This window comes from Amblyraja radiata, chromosome 43 (assembly GCF_010909765.2).
Source record: "Amblyraja radiata isolate CabotCenter1 chromosome 43, sAmbRad1.1.pri, whole genome shotgun sequence".
NCBI lineage: Eukaryota > Metazoa > Chordata > Chondrichthyes > Rajiformes > Rajidae > Amblyraja > Amblyraja radiata.
The window spans coordinates 2,172,465-2,196,363 of NC_045998.1; the positions used below are offsets into that span (position 1 = coordinate 2,172,465).

At 47.8% G+C, this 23,899-nt stretch overlaps 1 protein-coding gene across 1 annotated transcript; it reads left to right on the forward strand.

Annotated features, from left to right (window-relative positions):
* The first annotated feature begins 1,746 nt into the window (after nucleotides 1–1,746).
* On the forward strand, nucleotides 1,747–22,911 carry LOC116967999 (negative elongation factor E-like). The gene is made up of 4 exons (XM_033014633.1): nucleotides 1,747–1,876; nucleotides 3,128–3,199; nucleotides 5,116–5,278; nucleotides 22,773–22,911. The coding sequence occupies exons 1-4, from the start codon at nucleotides 1,747–1,749 to the stop codon at nucleotides 22,909–22,911; spliced, it is 504 nt and encodes a 167-aa protein (XP_032870524.1).
* The last annotated feature ends 988 nt before the right edge of the window (nucleotides 22,912–23,899 follow it).

Here is a 23,899-nt window from a genome sequence, read left to right on the forward strand (position 1 = left end):
TTTGGTTACTAAAAAAAATAAACTATCTATTTTCAGTCTTAAATCTCTAAGTCACACTATGTCCCCCTTAACAGCTATGTTTTAATTCACTTCAAGACTATGGTCGTAAAGTTGCTGCCTAACAGTGCCAGCGACCCGGAATCGATCCTGAATATGGGTGCTGTCTATATGGAGGTTGCTCCTTTTCCCTTTGATCGCATGGGTTATTTCCGGGTTTCATAGAACTTGCTTCCTTCCACATTCCAAAGGTGTGCAGGACCCTTTATCATTCCCAACCCAAAAAGATTATGTTTGACCTGTTGATGCATATATATATACATATTTAAATAGTTATATTTTCATATATAAATATATGCTGATTTGTTTTCTCGTTTATAACATTGTTTACAGAGTACTATGTTTACATATAGGGGGGTTGCACATAAGGTCACCAGCGATCCCCTTCTACATTTCCGTTTTTACAAACCCAGCCCCTCCATTCTAACAACATATGACAGTCCCGCCATCCCGGGAATTAACCTTGTGAACCGACGCTGCACTCCCTCAATAAGGGGGTTGCACGTAAGGTCATTGGGTCATAGGGCTCGATGCACGGAGCCCGCTCAATCCATCTGGAAGACATCCGTCACTTCCAGTATATGTTATTAATGCTAGAAACGCTACCTGTTCCTACCTGTTAAAAACCGCCAAAATGTTGAATTTTTGCACTGTGGGAGTCGGGGAATTGAAAAATTGTAGGAGTCGGGGTAAGTGTGAGAGACATGTACCCAACTTTAGAATTCCAAATGTGAAGCGAAATGAAGGTATAGAGAAGCGAGAGCTGAAAGGACTACAGCAGCTAAAGGTGCTTGGTAAACATTGGCCATGCAGATATCGAAATTGAAAATATTGGGAATTATCGCGCATGCTCACCGCATTTCATCAAGTAAAGCATTATTTGTGTTTTTTCTTGATTCCTTTGGTATCTAAAAATTCTCAGAAGTGATAAATCTGGCTGTAAATGTTTCTTCAGATGCGTTTTCATTTTGTATGTAAAAACCCAATTGGGAACCTTGGGCGATTTAAAAAAAATTACAGCCAGATTTATCACTTCTGAAACTTTTTAGATGCCAAAGGAATCAAGAAAAAACACAAATAATGCCTTAGTTGTATGTAGTGAGCAAACGGCCAATGTTCGCCAAGCACCCTGGCTGTTGTTGTCCCTTCAGCTCTCGCTTCTATCCACCGTCATTTCTCTTCACTTTTGGAATACTGAAGTATGCAAAATGTCTCACACGCTTATCCCGATTTCCATTATTATTTACAGCGCGTAAATTGACAATTTCAGCGGCGGGGTTTTAACGGGCCCGCTACGCTGGAAACAATGGTAAGCGCCCACCTGCAGTTCATCGCGTGTACTCCATTTGGAGAAAAGATCTTAGAGCAGAGTACTGGAGTAGTGTAGCAACAGTACGGGTCATGGGTCGTGACCCCACTGCCGTGAAATCTCCCTATTCTGCTGCTGCTGCTGCAAATCAGGATTTCATTGTTCTCCACCCTGAGGATCCGGGACATTAGTGCCCCTAACAAAGATGGCCGCCTCCCCTGGGGATCCGGGACATTAGTGCCCCTAACAAAGATGGCCGCCCTTCATCAATGTGCCGACTGTGAAGAAATTCTCCTCCTGCCGCCAAATCTCCATCAGTTCAGTGACGTCAGTGCCTGCACCAAAGATGGCCGCCTCCATGAGGCGAGCCCGCTACAAAGATGGCCGTCCCGCCGTTTCCGGTGTCGGTGACGTCATGGGGGAGCGGAGCAGCAGCGATGGCGATTTTCCCCGGAGCGCGGAGCGAGGAGGAGGCGGCGATGCACAGAAAGTACAGCAAGATGAGGAAAATGCTGGAGAGGAGAGGGTGGGGAGAGACACGGGGAGACAGTGGAGGAGGGTGGGGAGAGACACGGGGAGACAGGGCAGGAGGGTGGGGAGAGACACGGGGAGACAGTGGAGGAGGGTGGGGAGAGGGAGGGGGAGACAGGGGAGGGGAGACAGGGGTGGACGGTGGGGAGGGACACGGGGAGACAGTGGAGGAGGGTGGGGAGAGGGAGGGGAGACAGGGGAGGAGGGTGGGGGTGAGGGGGAGATACAAAATACAGGGGAAGTCAAGTCAATTTTATTTTTATAGCACATAATTTGGGGGAGGGGAGGTGGGGGAGGGAGACAGAGGGAGGGGGGGGGTTCATTTCACTGCATTAATGTGCATGTGACAAATACAATTGACTTTGGGGGAGAGATAGAGAGTAGAGCAAGCTGAGGGAAAATGGTGGGGTGGGGGAGAGAGAGAGAGGGGATGAGAGTGGAGGACGGGGGAGGGAGAGTGGGGAGTGAGAGGGGGAGTGGGAGAGAGAGAGTGGGTAAGGCACGGTGGGGAGGAGAGAGAGGGGGCATAGTGGAGGAGGGTGAGATGGAGAGAGATCAAGCTGAGGAAGAGGGTGGGGTGGCGGAGAGAGGCAGAGGAGAGGGAAGAGAGGGGGAGGGCGGGTGGGCACAGAGAGAGAGAGAGAGAGAGGAGAAAGTACAGCACGCTGAGGAAACAGGTGAGGGGGTGACAGTGGGGGAGAGAGCAGAGGAGGGTGGGGGTGTTGTGTTGTGATGGGGGCGAGGAGATAGATGGGGGGGGGGGGTTGGGAAGAGAGGTATTTGGGGGATGAAGGGGGAGGAGAGGCCAGTGATGGAAGAAGAGAGGGGGGGTGATGGAGGGGAGGGAGGGTAGTGGGAGAGAGTGGGGTAGGTGGATGGAGGGAGAGGCGATGGAGGAAAGGGAGAGGCAGGTGGATGGAGGGGAGGGAGGAAGGTGATGGGGATGACGAGGGGGAAGGAGTTGGGGGGGGGGGGAGGGGGGTGAGGGTGGAAGTCTGTGGGGTGAATATCTGACATTTGAGGGGGAGGTGAGACGGGGGGGGTGTGAGAGGGGGGGTGAGAGAGGGGTGGGTGAGAGAGGGGGTGGGTGTGAGAGGGGGGGGGGGGTGAGAGGGAGGGTGGGGTGTGAGAGAGGGGGGGTGAGAGACATGGGGGGTGAGAGAGGTGGGGGGGGGAGGTGACAGAGGGTCGTTGTGGCTCCCAGTACCTGACCAGGAATGTTCTGTTTGCAGAAGAAAGCGTTGCTGGCCTTGAAGAAGCAGAGTTCAGGAGCTCAGAGCAGCGAGGGGGGCATCAAACGCTGTTGGTGACCTCGCAGTGACCTCCTCCTCGCTGAATTACGCTCAACACCTCCGCTCAGTCCGTCTACCAAGCGCAGTCTCGGCGAACGCTTCGCCCAACACCTCCGCTCAGTCCGTCTTAACCCACCTGATCTCCCGGTGGCTCAGCACTTCAACTCCCCCTCCCATTCCCAATCCTGAATTTCTGTCCTAGGCCTCCTCCATTGCCAGAGTGAGGCCCAGCGCAAATTGGAGGGACAGCGCCTCATATTTCGCTTGGGTAGTTTACACCCTAGCGGTATGAACATTGACTTCTCTAACTTCAGATAGCCCTTGCTTTCCCTCTCACTCCATATTCTCCCCCTTACCAGTTCTCCCACTAGTCTTACTGTCTCCGACTACATTATTTCTTTGACCCCCCCCCGCCCTCCCCTCCGCTGACATGAGTCTGAAGAAGGGTCTTGACTCGAAAAGTCGTCTATTCCTTCTCACCAGAGATGCTGCTGAGTTACTCCAGCACTCTGTGAAACATCACCTATCCATGTTCACCAGAGATTCCTGATGTTGGGGAAGTCCAGAACAACAGTGAAGAAGGCGAATGGCATGTTAGCATTTTTAGCAAAAGGATTTGAGTATAGGAGCAGGGAGGTTCTACTGCAGTTGTACAGGGTCTTGGTGAGACCACACCTGGAATATTGCGTAACGTTTTGGTCTCCTAATCTGAGGAAAGACATTCTTGCCATAGAAGGAGTACAGAGAAGGTTCACCAGACTGATTCCTGGGATGTCAGGACTTTCATATGAAGAAAGACTGGATAGACTCGGATTATACTCGCTAGAATTTAGAAGATTGAGGGGGGATCTTATAGAAACTTACAAAAGTCTTAAGGGGTTGGACAGGCTAGATGCAGGAAGATTGTTCCCGATGTTGGGGCAGTCCAGAACAAGGGGTCATGGTTTAAGGATAAGGGTGAAATCTTTTAGGACCGAGATGTGGAAAACATTTTTCACACAGAGAGTGGTGAATCTCTGGAATTCTCTGCCACAGAAGGTAGTTGAGGCCAATTCATTTGCTATATTTAAGAGGGAATTAGATGTGGCCCTTGTGGCTAAAGGGATCAGGGGGTATGGAGAGAAGGCAGGTACAGGATACTGAGTTGGTAATGATCAGCCATGATCATATTGATTGGTGGTGCAGGCTCGAAGGGCCGAATGGCCTTCTCCTGCACCTATTTTCTATGTTTCTATGCTGCCTGACCCGCTGAGTTACTCCAGCACTCTGTGGAACATCATCTATCCATGTTCTCTACAGATGCTGCCTGTCATAGAGTGATACAGTTTGAAAACAGGCCCTTCGGCCCAACTCGCCCACACTGGCCAACAATGTCCCAGCTACACTAGTCCCACGCTTGGTCCATACCCCTCCAAATCTGCCCTATCCATGTACCTGTCCAACTGTTTCTTAAACTTGGGATAGTCCCAGCCTCAACTACCTCCTCTGGCAGCTTGTTCCATACACCCACTCTGTGTGAAAAAGTTACCCCTCGGATTCCTATTAAATCTTTTCCCCTTCACTTTGAACCTATGGCCTCTGGTCCTCGATTCCCTACACTGGGCACGAGACACTGCGCCTACCCGATCTATTCCTCTCATGATTTTGTACACCTCTATAAGATCACCCCTCATTCTCCTATGCTCCATGGAATAAGACACCCAGCCTACTCAACCTCTCCCTATACCTCACACCCTCTAGTCCTGGCAACATCTCTGAACTCTTTCCAGCTTGACAATAGGTGCAGGATTGGCCATTCGGCCCTTCGAGTTGTTTAAAAGATGTTTGTGTGTCTTCCCCAACCTCCTCCCTCCCGCCCGCAGCGGCCCCTCTCCCCGCCCCACGTTAACTGGTGTTCAGCCTCACTCCCCCCCCCCCACCGCCCAGCGCTGTACGGCCAGTCGCTGACTGACACAGCCACGGCCACAGTGGAGGCCAAGATGCTGGTGAAGACGGGAGCCATCAGTGCCATCACAGCCGAGAACAAGAACTCCGGCTTCAAGCGCTCACACACCCTGGAGGGGAAGCTCAAGGTGAGAGAGTGCATGTTGTAGTGGTTGTGGCTTTACAACCCACATGACATGCTCCCCCTCTGCCTCCCCATCCTCCACTCCCCCCTCCCCACCCTCCCCCTTCACCACCCTCCCCACCCTCCACTCCACTCCCCCCTCCCCATCCCCCTTCACCACCCACCCCCACCCTCCTCCCCCTCGCCATCCCTCTCCCCACCCTCCCACTCCCCACCCTCCCCCATTCTCCACTCCCCCTCCCCACCCTCCTCCCCCTCTCCGCCATACCCCACCCTCCTCCCCCTCGCCATCCCCTCCCCCACCTCACCTTACCCTGGGTCAGGAGTATTTTATCACCCCTCAGAGTGTCCAAGTTACCCGTCGAATTCCTATTAAATCCTTTCCCCTTCACCTTGAACCTATGTCCTCTGGTCCTCGATTCCCCTACTCTGGGTAAAAGACTCTGCATCTACCCGATCTATTCCTCTCATGATTTTGTACACCTCTGTAAGTCACCCCTCATCCTCCTACGCTCCATGGAATAGAGACCCAGCCAACTCAACCTCTCCCTACAGCGCACACCCTCTAGTCCTGGCAACATCTCTGAACCCTTTGCAGCTTGACAATAGAAAATAGGTGCAGGAGTATGCCATTCGGCCCTTCAAGCCAGCACCACCATTTAATGTGATCATAGCTGATCATCCCCAATCAGTACCCTGTTCCTGCCTTCTCCCTATCCGCTATCTTTAAGAGCCCTATCTAGGTCTCTCTTCAAAGCGTCCAGAGAATCAGCCTCCACCGCCTTATGAGGCAGAGAATTCCACAGACTCACCACTTTCTGTGTGAAAAGGTGTTTCCTGGTCTCCCTTCCAAATTGCCTACCCCTTATTCTTAAACTGTGGCCCCTGGTTCTGGACTCCTCCAACATCGGGAACATGTTTCCTGCCTCCAGCGTGTACAAACCCTTAATAATCTTATATGTTTCAATAAGATTCCCTCTCATCCTAAATTCCAGTGTATACATGCCCAGACTCTCCATTCTATCAACATATGACAGTCTCGCCATCCCCGGGAATTAACCTGGTGAACCTATAACATATAATGAGCATTTGAAGGCACTGGGCCTGTATTCGCTGGAGTTTAGAAGGTTGAGGGTGGACCTCATTGAAACTTACCAAATAGTGAAATGCTTGGATAGAGTGGATGTGGAGAGAATGTTTCCACTAGTGGTAGAGTCTAGGACGAGCAGGGCCGCATTTAGATGAAGAGAGCCCGTAGGCTATTCCACTTGTGAGGCCCCTCCAAATCCGCCACCCCCACGACGAGAGGAAGATGGGACGACAGATGGCACAATGGGCTAAGTGTTCGGCTGGCAACCGGAAGGTAGCCGGTTCAAATCCCGCCTGGAGTGCATACTGTCGTTGTGTCCTTGGGCAAGACACTTCTCCCACCTTTGCCTGTGTATGAATGTGTGTGAGTGATTGGTGGTGGTCGGAGGGGCCGTAGGCGCAGATTGGCAGCCACGCTTCCATCAGTCTGCCCCAGGGCAGCTGTGGCTACAGAAGTAGCTTACCACCACCGAGTGTGACTGAGGAATGAATGAATAATGCGATGTAAAGCGCCTTGAGTATTAGAAAGGCGCTATATAAATCCCATCCATTATTATTATTATTATTATTACACCAGTTTCACACCGATGTGCAGCCGAACATAGCCAATGAGACACGGGCAGGAAAGCTGCGCTTTTTATTTATTGCCAGTGCTCGTGTCGAGTTATCGGCTTAAAACACTATTATTCTAAAATGGAGGGCAAGGAAAATTATTGAAGTGTTGTTTAGAGACTACAGTGTGTTGTGACAGCATATGTAAGAAAGGCTTATGACAGTGTCAAAAATATTAGACACCAGGCCCGTACGAAGCTTTTCAAAAAGGGGGTGGCATGGCAGGATTACACAAATGTTATGTGAAATAAGTGCACGCAGCGCATATTACAAGCACGAAGCTGAAAGGCCCTTGCGGCAGGGGTCCAGAGCCTGCTTAAGGGCCCTGGAAGCTCAGGGCATTCAGATGATCTCTGGTGTATTCTGCGCCTTATTTTGGAGCAATTTTTGCACCAAATTTATGACCAATATTTCAGAAATAATTTTGGCTGAGTCAAGAGTAATCGGTTGGAATGGGATGATTGGGCTCATTGTTGTATCCATTTCTTTAAAATAACGAATTGAAGCTGTCCTTGTTTTAATAATCAAGTTGTACTGTAAAATGTTATGTAAAATGTTATAAAGGAGCACACATTTTTTTAGAAAATGTTTTGTGTGTTGATTTGATTGCCTGTTACTGTTCGACTGTGTTAGTGTGTGCACATTAAAAATATGATGCAAAATGAAAGTCGTAAACTATGGAATACATATTTTTCAGTATTGTTATCAAGGAAAAGAAAGCAGTTCCAAATGTTTGATATTATTCATATGGAGGAGAAAATATAATTGCTCTAAAACCTACCTTAATTTTGCAATCACACCAAAGATAATCCCCCTTTCCCTCTCTGCCCTCATCCTTCCCCCTCCCTCTCCCTCCACCTCCCCCCCACATCTTTCTCTCCCCTTCCCCTATCTCTCACCCGGGAAGAGGGGGTGTGTGTGGGGCCCGGGGAGAGGGGATGTGGTGCCCGGGGAGAGCGGGGTGTGGGGCCCGGGGAGAGGGGGTGTGGGGCCCGGGGAGAGGGGGTGTGGGGCCCGGGGAGAGGGAGTGTGTGTGGGGCCCGGGGAGAGGGGGTGTGTGTGGGGCCCGGGGAGAGGGGGTGTGTGTGGGGCCCTGGGAGAGGGTGTGTGGGGCCCGGGGAGAGGGAGCGTGTGTGGGGCCCGGGGAGAGGGAGTGTGTGTGGGGCCCGGGGAGAGGGGGTGTGTGTGGGGCCCGGGGAGAGGGGGTGTGGGGCCCGGGGAGAGGGAGTGTGTGTGGGGCCCGGGGAGAGGGGGTGTGTGTGGGGCCCGGGGAGATGGTGTGTGTGTGGGGCCCGGGGAGATGGGGTGTGTGTGGGGCCCGGGGAGATGGGGTGTGTGTGGGGCCCGGGGAGAGGGGGTGTGTGTGGGGCCCGGGGAGAGGGAGTGTGTGTGGGGCCCGGGGAGAGGGGGTGTGTGTGGGGCCCGGGGAGATGGGGTGTGTGTGGGGCCCGGGGAGAGGGAGTGTGTGTGGGGCCCGGGGAGAGGGAGTGTGGGGCCCGGGGAGAGGGGGTGTGGGGCAGCGGGGAGAGGGGCATGTGAGGGGGCAGGCGAGGGAGTGCGGGGGGGGGGGGAGTTGAGGGGGGGGGGGCATAAGGTCTAGTGTGTGTGAAGTTGCGGGGAGGTTTACAATGTTTCTTATTTAATGTCCCTTGTCTAGTCTGAAATAAAGTTCATCATTGGATCAGAAGAAATATAATTGTGTGTGTTATATGATTCTATACATTTATATCACATTCATGTATGAGTGTTTATAAACATTTTATTCTTTAACAAGAATTAACAGAATCATGAATTAACATAATTATGAATCTAACCCTATATCACACACAAAAACTTCCCCCGCAATGTCAATTACCCTGCGGGTCGGGTCGGTTACTGTTACTACAAGATCAACTCAAACACTGCTTGTGAGCCATTTAAAAAGAAATGATTTAAAAAACATTAAAAAAGACAATTACCAGAGTCATATTTTATTCTTGACAAGAAGTATGAACTGACAGAATTATGAATCTAACCCTATATCACACACAGATACTGTTGCCCCGCAACATTGATTACACTGCGAGTCGGGTCGGGTCAGGTAGGCTCAGGTTACTAAAATGGGCGGGAAAAAATGCCCAGGATCCCCTCCATAGCTACTTCACATCAGCCCATTGCATTTCGCAGGAGTGGCCTATCTTGCTCAGCTATAAGATCTTTGCTGACCATTGTTTCCAGCGTAGCGGGCCCGATAAAACCCCACCGCTTTATTCTTTAGAGCGCAGAAGGTTAAGGGGGGACTTGATAGAGGTCTTTAAAATGATGAGAGGGATAGACAGAGTTGACGTGGATAAGCTTTTCCCACTGAGAGTAGGGAAGATTCAAACAAGGGGACATGACTTGAAAATTAAGGGACAGAAGTTTAGGGGTAACATGAGGGGGAACTTCTTTATTCAGAGAGTGGTGGCTGTGTGGAATGAGCTTCCAGGGAAGGTGGTGGAGGCAGGTTCGTTTTTATCATTTAAAAATAAATTGGATAGTTATATGGACGGGAAAGGAATGGAGGGTTATGGTCTGAGCGCAGGTATATGGGACTAGGGGAGAATACGTGTTCGGCACGGACTAGAAGGGTCGAGATGGCCTGTTTCCGTGCTGTAATTGTTATATGGTTATTATATGGTTATATGCTGGAAAATCGAAGGTACAGAAAAATGCTGGAGAAACTCAGCGGGTGCAGCAGCATCTATGGAGCGAGAGAAATAGGCGACGTTTCGGGCCGAAACCCTTCTTCAGACTGATTATTAGAGCTCCCATTCTCAGCACCTTACCCACGACCATTATATTCTTGAACCGACCTGCACTGCCTGCGTTTGGCCCCCATACCTCTAACCTGTCCTATCAATGTACCTGTCTAAATGCTTCTGAAACGTTACAATAGTGCTGGCCTCATCCACCTTCTCCAGCAACTAATTCCATACACTCACCACCCATTGTTTGCACAAAGTTACCTCCCAGGTTCCTATTAAACCTTTCCACCCTCACCTTAAACCTATGTATCTGCAGTTCCTTCCGAACAGATCCACGGACGATGCGGTCTCCCAGGTCTTGCACACCGTTCTCTCCCATCTGGACAGCCAGAAGGGGGGCTATGTGAGGATGCTGTTCATAGACTACAGTTCAGCCTTCAACACGATAGTCCCCACCAGACTGGCCGGGAAGCTAATGGAATTGGGGCTCAACACCTCCCTGTGTGCCCTGGTCCTGGACTTTCTCACCGCCAGGCCCCAGGTAGTCAAGATGGGAGGTAATACATCGAAGTCCCTCACCCTGAGCACAGGATCGCCCCAGGGTTGCGTCCTCAGCCCCCTATTGTACTCCCTGTACACACATGACTGTGTGGCTAGGTTCAGCTCCAACTCAATAATTAAGTTTGCTGATGACACTATGGTGGTGGGCCTGATCTCAGACAACGATGAGAAGGCCTACCGGGAGGAGGTGGCTGATCTAGCACTCTGGTGCCAGGATAACAGCCTCCTCTTGAACATCAAAAAAACGAAGGAGCTGATCATGGACTTTAGGAGGGCACATCATCTGAGGACGTACACTCCATTGAGGATAAATGGGGATCCTGTGGATAGGGTGAACTGTTTTAAATATTTGGGAGTCCACATCTCCGAGGATATGACATGGGCATCACACGCCTCAGCACTCGTGAGTAAGGCAAGGCAGCGCCTTTACCACCTCAGGCAATTGAGGAAATTCAGAATGTCTCCGAGGATCCTCCAGTGCTTCTACGCAGCGGCGGTGGAAAGCATCTTGTCCGGGAACATTACCATCTGGTTTGGGAATTGCTCTGCCAAGGACAAGAAGGCTCTGCAGAGAGTAGTGCGTTCGGCCGAACGCACTATGGGAACTTCACTTGCCCCCCTGCAGGAACTATACATCAGGAGGTGCAACTCCAGAGCCAACAATATCATGAGAGACCCCCTTCCACCCCTGCAACGGACTGTTCCAGCTGATACGGTCAGGCAAACGCCTCCGTTGCCATGCGGTGAGAACGGAGAGGTTGAGAAGGAGTTTCTTCCCAGAGGCCATTCGGACTGTAAACGCCTATCTCACCAGGGACTAACTACTGAACGTTTTTCCTTCCATTATTTATTATGTAAAGGTATATGTGTGTTATGTTTGTGTTTATAGTTTGTTTGGTTGTTTGTCTTTTTGCACAAAAGTCCGCGAGCATTGCCACTTTCATTTCACTGCACATCTCGTATGTGAATGTGACAAATAAACTTGACTTGACTTGACTTGATGTCCTCTGATACTTGATTCCTCTCCTCTGGGCAAGAGGCTCTGTGCGTCTATCCGATCTGTTCCTATCATGATTTTTTACATCTCTTATAAGATCATCCCTCATCATGGAAAAGCAGCCAACATAACCAAATACTTGTTCTACCCCGGTCATTCTTACTTCTCACTGTTCTTGTCGGGCAGAAGGTGCAGAATCTTGAAAGTGCGTACTACCAGTCTCAGGAACAGCCTCCTTCCCTCTGTTATCAGGCTTCTGAATGGTCCTTCCATAAGCTAGACATTGTGTGTTGAAGGGCCTGTTCCTGTGCAGTATTGATGATGACTTGTTTTCTCTGTTGAGCGGCAGTGCAAGTTTGATTTTCTGACCAGTAGAGCTTACTTTACTTTAGAGATACAGCATGGAAGTAGGCCCTTCGGCCCAACGAGTCCACATCGACCATCGATCACCAATTAACACTTGGTCTCTGTTATCCCACCTTCCCGTTCACTTCCAACATACTTGGGTCAATTTACAGAGGGCCAATTACCCTACAAACCCGCATGTCTTTTGAATGTGGGAGAAAACCGGAGCACCCGGAGGAAACCCACGCGGTCACAGGGAGAATGTGCACGAACAGTGAACATGGTCAGGATCGAACCCGGGTCTCAGGCCCCGTGAGGCAGTGGTTCAATCTGCTGCTCCATATGACCGCAGAAATATTAACCCTTCCCTTTCCAGATATTGTACACTGCCCGACCTGCTGAATGCCGACAACGCTTTCTGTATTTTTGTTGGCATTTTATGGTCAGACTCACGTTCCAATCACCCATTTAACTGGAAAAACTTTAGTTTAAGGGAATGAAATTTACCCGAAGCTGATTAAAAATGACATCGGCTTTCTGGTCACGGCTGTGATTGTGCATTCACCCTATCCATTCACCTCTTGATCCCATGCACTTCAGCCTCCGGCGCTCCAATTAATTACTGCAGGGCGTCAGCAGTTTCAGGGAAAGGGAATGCGTTTTGAACCAGGCAGTGGAGGATTAAAATGGCTGCGAAAGATCAAGTCGAGAGTTTAACCGAGGAGATAGTTTGTCCCATCTGCCTGGATTTCTTCACCGATCCGGTGTCACTGGAGTGTGGGCACTACTTCTGCCGCTCCTGTATCACACAGAGTTGGGACAGGGATGAGAGAAACTCCTGCCCGGAATGTCGAGAGGAGTTTACAGACAGCACCCTCAGGGTGAGTCAGGCCTTGGCGAGACTGTCTGAGAAAGCTCGAACAATGAGCCTGAACCGGACAGAGGAGGAAAGTAAACGTCAGTGCGAGGAACATCAGGAAGAACTGAAGCTGTTTTGTGAAACTGACAAGAAGCTGATCTGTGTGATTTGTGCAGCTGGGCGGGAGCACAATTCTCACAACTTCATGCCGGTTAAAGAAGCTGTTGAAACCTACAAGGTAAAAGCAAACCGATTTTGATCGCATCATTGTTTAATTCCATCTTTATAACCTAACACTTTTATTCTCTGATTTTCAATCACAATCCCAGGATCAGACGAAATCTTCCATCCAGTCTCTTACAAAAAAGAAATCGGGGATCCAGCGAATGGAGCAGCAACAGAAACAGAAGATTTCTGGAGTTCTGGTGAGGCTTTCCAGTTTCCATTTCCTGATCTTGTGTAGATTTGAACCCTGTGATACGTGTAATAATAGGGCAGCGCAGTGACACAAGTAGTGCTGCTGTCTCCTAGTTCTGATGAGCGGGTTCGATCCTGACCTCGGGTGCTACCCGTGTGGTTCATGCCTTCTCCCTGTGACCGCGTCGGATTCCTTCCACGTCCCCAATACACGCTGGTTCAATGGTCAATCGGGGACTGTTATAATCCCTGGGAAAGTGGGTGGTGGACGGATGAATAGGCACGTGAAAAGGATTAGGCAGGAGGGAATTGTATTGTGGGTAGAGGATTGATGAGTTATAACATTACCCTCACGATATTTCTGAAGCGTTTAGACAAACTGTCTAAATGCTTTTGAAGTCTGAAGAAAGGTCTCGACCCGAAACGACGCCCATTCCTTTTCAATAGATGCTGCATCACCCGCTGAGTTCTTACAGCATTTTTGTCTACATTAGACAAACTATTGAATTGCCAAAGCAAATAAAAAATGCACAGGTCAAATGTCACCGTTAAAGTCGTGCGGAAACACAACCAGTGACATTATATATTGATCTTCACCTTTTATTTCACAGGAACAGTCACACACCCTTCAGTCCAAGATCACATCCCAGTATGCTGAACTGCACCAGATTCTCACTGAGAAAGAGCAGCGCACACTGGCAGATATCCGGGAGGAAGAGAAGAAAATTCTGAATACAATGGAGAAAAATCTTGGAAAGATTCAAGAGAATTTAAATTCCATTCAGGAGGAAGTCTTAAAGTTGCAGCAACAGATGGATCAAAAAGACAGTCTGGTGTTTCTGAAGGTGAGGGGTTACACTACAGTTTGGTGAAGTGAAAGTGCAGTCACAAAATGGTGGGTGACATTTCAGAAATAAATCCTGCATTTACCAGTAATTCAGAACAGAGTAAATGTTCCCTCTGTTCCAGCTGTTGTTGTTCAGAAACTAATTGTCCTCCCGCTGAATCTATGGGATCTCAGGACTGTCTGGCCGGAATGTAGAGAGGTGTTTGTATTATGTGGAGTTTAGAACAATGACAGGTGATCCTATATCTGATCCCAAGGACCACGAATGTGCAGAGGGCAGTGAATATATGGGAGTCTCCAGCCAAGAGACTCTGAGAGGTTCTACATGTTAGACATATTTTAAACCAGAGGAGAATACATTAAAAAAAATCAGGGAATTGTAATCGATGGAAATGAGGCAAAGATGAGGAGTTCAGTCCTGGGCTAGATCAGCCATGGCCACATTGTGGGGATTATCATTGCAATCTAGAATGTGGCGCACACATCAGATTGATCATCTATATCCGGTTCCCATCAGCAGTGGGTGGTCACCTTGGGGGAATTTGCTGTTTGTTTTGTCCACCTTGTTTCACCATAGAATGACATCCCATTCTATATCATAGACAGGCCATTTGGCCCATCCTATCCAGTCATGTTTTCTGCTCCACTCATCATCCCTCTCATCTACTCTCCACACCCGGTGACAATACCCCACATTCCAGGAGCCCTAATGTGTTTATCCCGCTTGCACTTACATTTATCTCAGCTGGTGGTTTCAGTCCCTACAGTGCAGTGAGGTCCATGTTCTCATGACTGAATTCCTTTCGGTAATAATTGAAGACCACGTTACATTTCAGCTTTGATTATTGGGCTCCCCTTCAATTTGAGATATTATTTCATGCCCACCCATTTAAATCTGCCGATAATATTAAATTCCCTCTCATCATTCCTGACATCTTCTCCAGATGAAATCCCATGACCTGCCCAGTCTTTTCATTAAGTTCCATCCTCTCAGTTATGACGTTATTCTCATGAACATTCCTTGTGCTTTCCCCCATCGTTCTACATCTCTGCGGCAATATCCGCTTTCTCTCTGCATGACAGTGGCGATAAGAGTTGGGAAATGGGAATTATCAGAGGAATGTAGAAATTTGGTGAAATTCCCGCTGTCGGGATGAGGACGGTCCATCTCAATCAATTGAGATTTGTGTTTTATTTCTTTCAGGGGGAAGCTGGTTGCAAGCGAAGGTAGGACATTGTCTTGATGGAAACATTGTAAGTTTTTGAGGAACAACTCAAAACATTTCTAAAGCTCAGTTTATAACCAGCTGTTAAATATTTCCAGGGTCGTGATGAAGCCAAACGACTGTCGGTGGTAGATGATGCCTTGCCGATTGAAAAGTTTCATTGCCCTGTTTCGTTCAACACGGCATTCAAAGAAACATCTGATGACATCAAGTCATACCCTGCACTACAGTTTGGTGAAGTGAAAGTGCGCAGTCACAAAATGGTTGGTGACATTTCAGAAATAAATGCTGCATTTACCAGTAATTCGGAACTGAGTAAATGTTCCCTCTGTTCCAGCTGTTGTTGTTCAGAAACGAATTGTCCTCCCGCTGAATCTATGGGATCTCAGGACTGTCTGGCCGGAATGTAGAGAGGTGTTTATATTATGTGGAGTTTAGAACAATAACAGGTGATCCTATATCTGATCCCAAGGACCACGAATGGACAGAGGGCAATGAATATCTGGGATTCTCCAACCAAGAGACTCTGAGAGGTTTTACATGTTAGACATATTTTAAACCAGAGGAAGATACATTTAAAAAAAATCGGCGAATTGTAATCGATGGGAATGGGGCAAAGATGAGGAGTTCAGTCCTGGGCTAGATCAGCCATGACCACATTGTGTGGTTAACATTGAAATCTAGAATGTGGCGCACACATCAGATTGATCATCTATATCCGGTTCCCATCAGCAGTGGGTGGTCACCTTGAGGGAATTTGCTCTGTTTGTTTTGTCCACCTTGTTTCACCATAGAATGACACCATAGACAGGCCATTTGGCCCATCTTATCCAGTCAAGATTTCTGCTCCACTCATCATCCCTCCCATCTACTCTCCACACCCAGTAACAATACCCCAAATTCCAGGAGTCCTAAGTGAAGTTCATATATTGGTTCACAATGAGATCAGTGTATTCTTAGTTGTACACACCCATCAAATCCACCCGTGAATCCCCTCCCTTTCAGCGACCCTACAACCACAAGTCTCCACCCATTCTGTCCAACACCTGGTCATTCAACCTCTGCTTCCTTCCATGGTCCAAGCCACCCCTCCCTCTCTCTCACCCTCCACTCAAAGAAACAGGGGCGGGTCCTCTGGCCCCTCATGTCTCCCCCTCCCATTCACTATGATCATGGTGACTCCACCCCACACCTCTACCTCCTCTTTAACAACCTCAAACTACCACTCACCTCAATATCCTCTTGCTCCGATCTGCCTCCATATTTGAATAGCCCGCTTCATTTCTCCATCCCCACCGCAATCTCGCAATTCTCCTCACTCTCCGCACTCGTCCTCCCCGTCCACGCTCCCCCACCTCACAAAGTTTCCCTCTCCTTCCCTGGATAAAAAATCCGTGAAAGATGTATGTTTTTCACCCGATGTGGTTGGGGTGAAAACCCGGGCAAGGTTCCAGTTGTCCGCCCGCCTGTGCCTGAGGCCGAGCGGCTTCTCCCCCGGTCCCGGGGCCGCGCTGCCCGAGTCTCCCCCCGACCCCCGGGGACTCTCTGATTCTCTGCTTCTCCCCCCAGTCTCCGTCACCCTGGATGTGGAAACAGCGCATGCGCAGCTCGAGGTGTCTGAGGATCGGAAGAGGGTGAGACGGACCGGGACCGAGAGTAGTCTCCTTGACACCGAGAAGAGGTTTACAGGCTGGGAGTGTGTGCTGGGATCGGAGGGATTCACATTGGGGAGACATTACTGGGAGGTGGAGGTGGCGGGGAGTCGGGTCTGGAGTCTGGGAGTCGCCGCAGAGTCTGTGGAGAGGAAGGGATGGGTCGACATGACCCCGGAGACTGGAGTCTGGGGCATCGGGCGGGGGTGGTTTGACGAGTTTGATGCACTCACCTCCCCTCGATCCCGTCTCCTCGCCTATCCCATCCCCTGGAGAGTCGGAGTTTATCTCAGTTACGAGTCCGGGACAGTTTCATTTTACGACGCGGACACCAAGTCCCATCTCTACACCTTCACTGGGAATAAATTCACGGAGAAATGTTATCCTCTCTTCGAGACTTGGGATGGAAACTGGCTGAGAATCTGCTCCGGTTCCGCTCCGAGTGTGTAAACAAATAAGTAAATGTGAGAGTTGAAATAAACCGCAACTGAAATCAGAGCTGTCTGTCTGTCTGTCGATCCGTTCATTTTAACGCGTTAACCGCGACCGGCAACGGAACAGAAATTACTTTTGTGAAAATATAAAGATTGAAACAATCTCCCTTCCCGCGGGTTCAGCAGCAGCCGCGGGCGGCGGGTCCTGAGCTCCGGGCTCCCCGGGTCCTAAACTCCCCCCGAGTAACAAAGCGACTCAAGCGGTGTTGGTGCGGAATTCAACAGCGGCGTAAAGGCGAGTTTGGGGATAGGTGGAGATAGAAGGGCGGAATAACATCGGAAGTGGTCAAGATCTTACTTTTGATATAGATTTAAACAAAAATGAATTTACAAATAAGATCCGACATAATATTTATAGCGGATAGATGGATAGAGGTGTTTTAGAAATTGATATATATGAGGGAGATTGAATTGAGTTCCGCGAAGTGCATGTAGGATGATGTTAGTGTGCGGAGAGTGTTGGTCGGCGTAGACTTGGTGGACCGAGGGGCTCGTTTCCACTCTGTGTCGTCAAATTAAACAAATTGCGAGAAATTTCGCAAAGTGCAAAGTGAGTAACTCAGCTGGTTTCCCCCAAGAATGATACCCAAAGCGTTGAGTTACTCCAGCACTTTGTATCCACAAATACATCCACTTCCTCCCGAATGAGGAAGTTCGAACAGGCTGCCACCTGGCGTCACCTCGTCCGTTACTCAATTCTCCAACACATTGCACAACACCATATCATGCAACTATTCCGAGAATCATTTCACCCCATAATTTTGCTGGAGCTACTATAGAAAACATAGAAAAATAGGTGCAGGAGTAGGCCATTCGGCCCTTCAAGCCTGCACCGCCATTCAATATGATCATGGCTGATCATCCAACTCAGTATCCTGTACCTGCCTTCTCTCCATACCCCCGGATCCCTTTAGCCACAAGGGCCACATCTAATTCCCTCTTAAATATAACCAATGAACTGGCCTCAACTACCTTCTGTGGCAGAGAAATCTACAGATTCACCACTCTCTGTGTAAAAAATGATTTTCTCATCTCGGTCCTAAAAGATTTCCCTCTTACCCTTAAACTGTGATCCCTAGTTCTGGACTTCCCCAACATCGGGAATAATCTTCCTGCATCTAGCCTGTCCAACCCCTTAAGAATTTTGTAAGTTTCTATAAGATCCCCCCTCAATCTTCTGAATTCTAGCGTGTACAAGCCGAGTCTATCCAGTCTTTCTTCATATGAAAGTCCTGCCATCCCAGGAATCAGTCTGGTGAACCTTCTCTGTACTCCCTCTAGGGCAAGAATGCCTTTCCTCAGATTAGGAGACCAAAACTGTACGCACTCATTTGTTTTTTGTATAAAAATTCAAAATGTTTGGACTGAAACTTTTGAAATCTTCACAAAATTAGTTAAAATATAATTGATACCAAAAGCAGAATTGATTATTTTTGGAACAATGGAAGGCAGCCCTGAACTAACTGTGTTTCAAAACAATCTATTTAATGACGGGTTAATAACGGGAAAAAAACTTATACTTAAATTCTGGAAAAACGCCCCTATACCAACAATAAATATGTGGATTTCAAATATGTTCGAAACATTACACCTGGAAGATATGAGACTCCTTCATGCAGGCAAATCAGACCACTTCCAAAAGACGTGGACTGCATTTATCGACTTACTACAAGTATAAGGTGCAACAGTACTCTGAAAAGAAATGGTTTCAGGACCTGGTAAGGGGGGATGAAAAATACGAAGTTGGTATATTCCTTTCTGCTCATTCTTAAAAGAGCTTTTGTTTCATTTTCTCTTTTGTCTTTTCTGCGGCCTATTTCTTAACTTTTTTCTCTAACTTCGCGTAATGGGTCTTTTTTCTTGATCACTTTTTCACACAATCAAGACTCTTTCTCACTTTCTTTACTTTTTCTCTTTTTAAAGCTTAAAAAATGAAGTGGTACAAGAAATGTAATAAGTTATATTTGGCTTGTATTAATGTAATGTACTTTACTTCTAAAATAAAATAAAAATAAAATAAAATAAAATAAAAATAATAATAATAATTTAGCTGGAGCAAAAATAAAATATCTTTATAAAGCATCTTAAGGGTGGCATTGTGGCATAGTGTGAAAAGAGTGAACACGTACACCACCAGATTCAGGGACAGTTTCTTCCCAGCTGTTATCAGGCAACTGAATCATCCTACCACAACCAGAGAGCAGTGCTGAATTACCATCTACCTCTTTGATGACCCTTGATCGAACTTTGCTGGCTATACCTTGCACTATGTATCTGTACACTGTAAATGGATCAATTGTAATCATGTGTTGTCTTTCTGCTGACTCGGTACACGTGACAATAAACGAAACTAACTAAACTGGCGTTAGATCTACTGCCTTACGGCGCCAGAGACCCGGGTTCAATCCTGACTACGGGTGCTTGTCTGTGCGAGGTTGGTACATTCCTTCATGGGTTTTCTCCGACATCTTCGGTTTCCTCCAACACTCCAGAGACGTACAGGTCTGTAGGTTAATTGGCTTGGTATAAATGTAAATTGTCCATAGTGTGTGTAGGATAGTGTTGATGTGCGGGGAACGCTGGTCGGTACGGGCTCAGTGGGCCGAATGCCCTGTTTCCGCGCTGTATCTCGAAACCAAATTAAACAAATTACAAAACTAGGGCTAGACATGGAACAACAAACGTGAATAAAAGCATTACACCAAAATTAATTAAATATGCTACATATTTTTTACACAATTATGAGATTTCAAATATAGTACCAGGAATTTTCATTATCAATCCCTTACAACAATGGCGAATGAATACACTAGATGGCAGTAAAATGTAATTCGTTTTTAATTTACAGTCAAAAAATCCAGTTTACAACCCAGCGATATGAATATTGATTCCTCTAGCACCGTAACCCCTGCATCCCCTCTCTCTCTGTCCCTTCCCCACACAAGTACTTCTACCAGCTTCAAAGCCGTCTTGTTGAGTCTCATTGTCTGTAACTCATTTGCATCCAGCCCGCAGCTAACATGGACATTTCTTCCCAATGACCCTTTCTGGCTTAAGCCCTCCCTTCACCACCTCCAGTTTAAATTCCATTTGGAATATTTTGGAGGACCAAGAAACCAAGAACCAAGAACATAGAAAATAGAAAATAGGTGCAGGAGTAGGCGATTCAGCCCTTTCGAGCCAGCACCGCCATTCAATATGTTCATGGCTAATCATCTAAAATCAGTAACCGGTTCCTGCTTTCTTCCCATATCCCTTGATTCCATTAGCCCGAAGAGCTAGGTAGACACAACATGCTGGAGTAACTCAGCGGGACAGGCAGCACCTTTGGAGAGAATGAATATGTGACGTTTCTGCCACTCAATATGCCACTGAGTTACTCCAGCATGTTGTGTCTCCCTTCAATTTAAACCAGCATCTGCAGTTCTTTCCTAGCCGTAAGAGCTATATTTAACTCCCTCTTGAATATATCCAGTGAATTGGCCTCCACTGCCTTCTGTGGCAGAGAATTCCACAGATTCACAACTCTCTGGGTGAAAAAGTTTTTCCTCATCTCAGTTCTAAATGGACTACCACTCAGTCTCACACTGTGACACCTGTCACTGGACTCCCCCAACATCGGGAACATTTTTCCAGCATCTAGCCTTTTTCTAACCACGGCCTGTTCCCTTTATCATTGTTATTTTTTTGCATATCTTTCATTCATTTGTTCTATATCTTCCTCTGTCACCATCTATATCTCTTGTTTCCCTTTCCCCTGAATCTCAGTGTGAAGAAGGGTCTCGACCCGAAACGTGACATATTCCCTTTCTCCAGAGATGCTGTCTGACCCGCGGAGTTTCTCCAGCTTTATGTTCTCAAATATCTTCATTGTGTGAAGTTTTTTTTAATAACATCGAACATTGTTCTTAAGTCCATCTGAATGCTTTTATTTCTAAGCCGTTTGGATAACAGTGAGACCCTTGGGTTTAACAAACCCACTCCCCCTATGATGTGACACAAACCTCAGGAAAATCCAAGTGTGATAAATCTAAAGTAACTGGCAGTTATTTGGGATATGAAGCTGGGTCCAATCCCTTAAGGGCCTGTCCCACCTGGGCATCATTTGCGCGTCACGCAAGTGAAAGCAACAGTTGTCCTAAACTTTCTGAGGCGCAACTTTCATCATTGTTCAACTTCTGTCAAGGAGAAGCTATACTTTACCCTCGTTAGACCTCATTTGGACTACGCAGTTGCAGCATGGGACCCATACACAAATACAAACATTTCTTCCATCGAACGTGTCCAAAGACAGGCAGCTCGATTTGTTACTAACACCGATGAGAGAGAAGCGAGTGTCACCAAACTTCTGAATTCTCTGTGGTGGAACCCTCGCCAAGACAGACGTGAAGCTCACCGTTTTACCTGTTTTTACAAAATGTTAAATGGTCAGCTCGACATATATTACAAGACCTACACCAAACCCAAACCAATTAGGAGCAGACGTGGGCATTCGATCCAATTTGTGATCCCAGCTACAAAGACAGATGTGTACAGCAATTCGTTCTTCCCCCGCACAATTAAAGCATGGAATAATCTCCACCCAACTATAGTTACCCGACCAGATGCAACTACATTTAAAGTAGCTCTTACTTCCCAATAACCTTTTGTGGTTTAATCCCTCCCTCCACCACCTCCAGTTTAAATTCCATTTGGAACATTTTGGAGGACCAAGAAACCAAGAACCAAGAACCAAGGTGGTGTGCGAGGATTTTCTTTTTTTTGTTTTGTATTTTTATTAGAAGCAATCTGCAGTAGTATAAACCGCGGCATATGGCAAAATACATTTTGTGTACAACTTCTATTTTAAATTTAACAAGAAAGAAATAGAACGAGAAAGAAAGAACGAGAAAGAGAAAGAGTGAAGGAAGTAGTGATGTCAGATTCAGATTCAGATTCAAACTTTATTGTCATTGTGCAGTGTACAGTACAGAGACATCGAAATGCAGTTAGCATCTCACCCAGAAGAGCGAACATAGAATAATGAGCAATAAATATATATACGTACATACAGTCGTAGTAGTGCAATTTTTCTGGGGGGAGGAGTGTCCGGAGGGGGGGGGGGGGTGACTGGCAATCACCGAGGTACAGAGTTAGGTAATGTATAAGCCGCAGGGAAGAAGCTGTTCCTGGACCTGCTGGTCCGGCAACGGAGAGACCTGTAGCGCCTCCCGGATGGGAGGAGGGTAAATAGACTGTGGCTGGGGTGAGAGCAGTCCTTGACGATGCTGAGCGCCCTTCGCAGACATCGCTTGCTGTGGACAGACTCAATGGAGGGGAGTGAGGAACCGGTGATGCGTTGGGCAATTTTCACCACCCTCTGCAGTACTTTCCGGATGTGTAAACTTCTGGACTGCCAGATGTGCAGACCAGGGGAGAGCAAGTGATAGCCTATAGGAAAATAAAGAAGGAAACCCATAAAATAATTTTTAAAAAGCGAAAAAAAAGAAAGGAGAAAAGAAGAAAAAATGGACCCTAATGTGTGCATATACCTGCTTCATATCTCACCACACCCATCACCCAGTTCGTGAATCGGTTGATTTCCAGAGTTGTGTTGCACCATACTATACTTGTAATTAATCAATTAAAGGAGGCCATGTCTTTAAAAATTGCTCTGATTTTCCTGCTAAGACGAGTCTTATATCTTCAAGATATCGTCAAGATATCGTCTCAGACATGCCGTGCGAGGATTTTGAGAATCCCAAAATCCTGGTGCGCCGCTCGCTACCACACGTCACTGCCTACGCCACCACGTCTCACCAATCGCCTTGCGCACGTCGTGCCTCGTGACGCATAAATGATTTTGCGTAAATGATGCGCAAATGATGCCCAAGTGGGACTGGCCCTTTAATCATCAAAAGCCTCCCGCTGCCTCGGCAAGGCCAGCAGTATAATCAAGGACGAGTCGCACCCTGGTCACTCCCTCTTTTCCCATCTCCCATCAGGCTAAAGATATAGATGTGAAAACGCACGCCTCCAGATTCAGGGACAGTTTCTTCCCAGCTGTTATCCGGCCACTGAATCATCCTACCACAACCAGGATGTGGTGCCGTCCTCAACTACTATCTACCTCATTGGTGACCCTTGAACTCTCCTCGATCAGAGTTTGCTGGCTTTACTTTGCACTAAACACGATTCCCTTATCATGTATCTGTAAACGGCTCGCTTGTAATCTTGTATTGTCTTTCCGCCGACTGGATAGCACGAAACATAATAGTTTTTCACGGCACCTCGGTACACGTGACAATTAATGAAACAAAACCAAGAAGCCATTCCGTCAGTTCCATGAGACGTTCCCTCTGTGAAGATTGCTTTGTGATGGGAGGAGGGCAGTAGATTCTGAAGATGACAGTCAACTCTTCCTGCTGTTGATCACTTGCAGGACTGGGCCTTCAGGTACACCTGTGGGAAGGGTGGACGGTCGGGCAGGTAATATTCACCTGGACTCGTTGCGGTGAGCTACACAAACCGCTGGTGGTGGAATAGCCCATCCAGAGTGGCCAAGGGTGGAGGAAGCTCTCGCACTTCAGTCCTAACTTCTGTCTCTCAGGGACCGGCAATCACTCATCCAGGTGGGCCACTGGCGTGAGGTAGACCTGCAGAGCAACAATGGAGAGCAGAAACAGCAGAAGCCTCTTCACCACATCCTTCTCAGCTGGGATGGTCTTCCGGGGCTGTGGATCCAAATAGGGAGAGAGTCAATGAAAGGATCTAGGGAATAGTCTCACAGAATTTAGAAGATTGAGGGGGGTGAGGGGGGGGGGGGGGGTCCCTGCTA

What these genes read in the sequence shown, in the direction of transcription:
- LOC116967999 (XM_033014633.1), top strand. Translation starts at nt 1,747, where the DNA reads ATGGCCGTCCCGCCGTTTCCGGTGTCGGTGACGTCATGGGGGAGCGGA. An exon ending in GTACAGCAAGATGAGGAAAA is followed by an intron (nt 1,877 to 3,127) that starts TGCTGGAGAGGA and finishes TGTTCTGTTTGC; the next exon opens with AGAAGAAAGCGTTGCTGGCC. An exon ending in AAGGTGAGAGAGTGCATGTT is followed by an intron (nt 5,279 to 22,772) that starts GTAGTGGTTGTG and finishes TATATCTTCAAG; the next exon opens with ATATCGTCAAGATATCGTCT.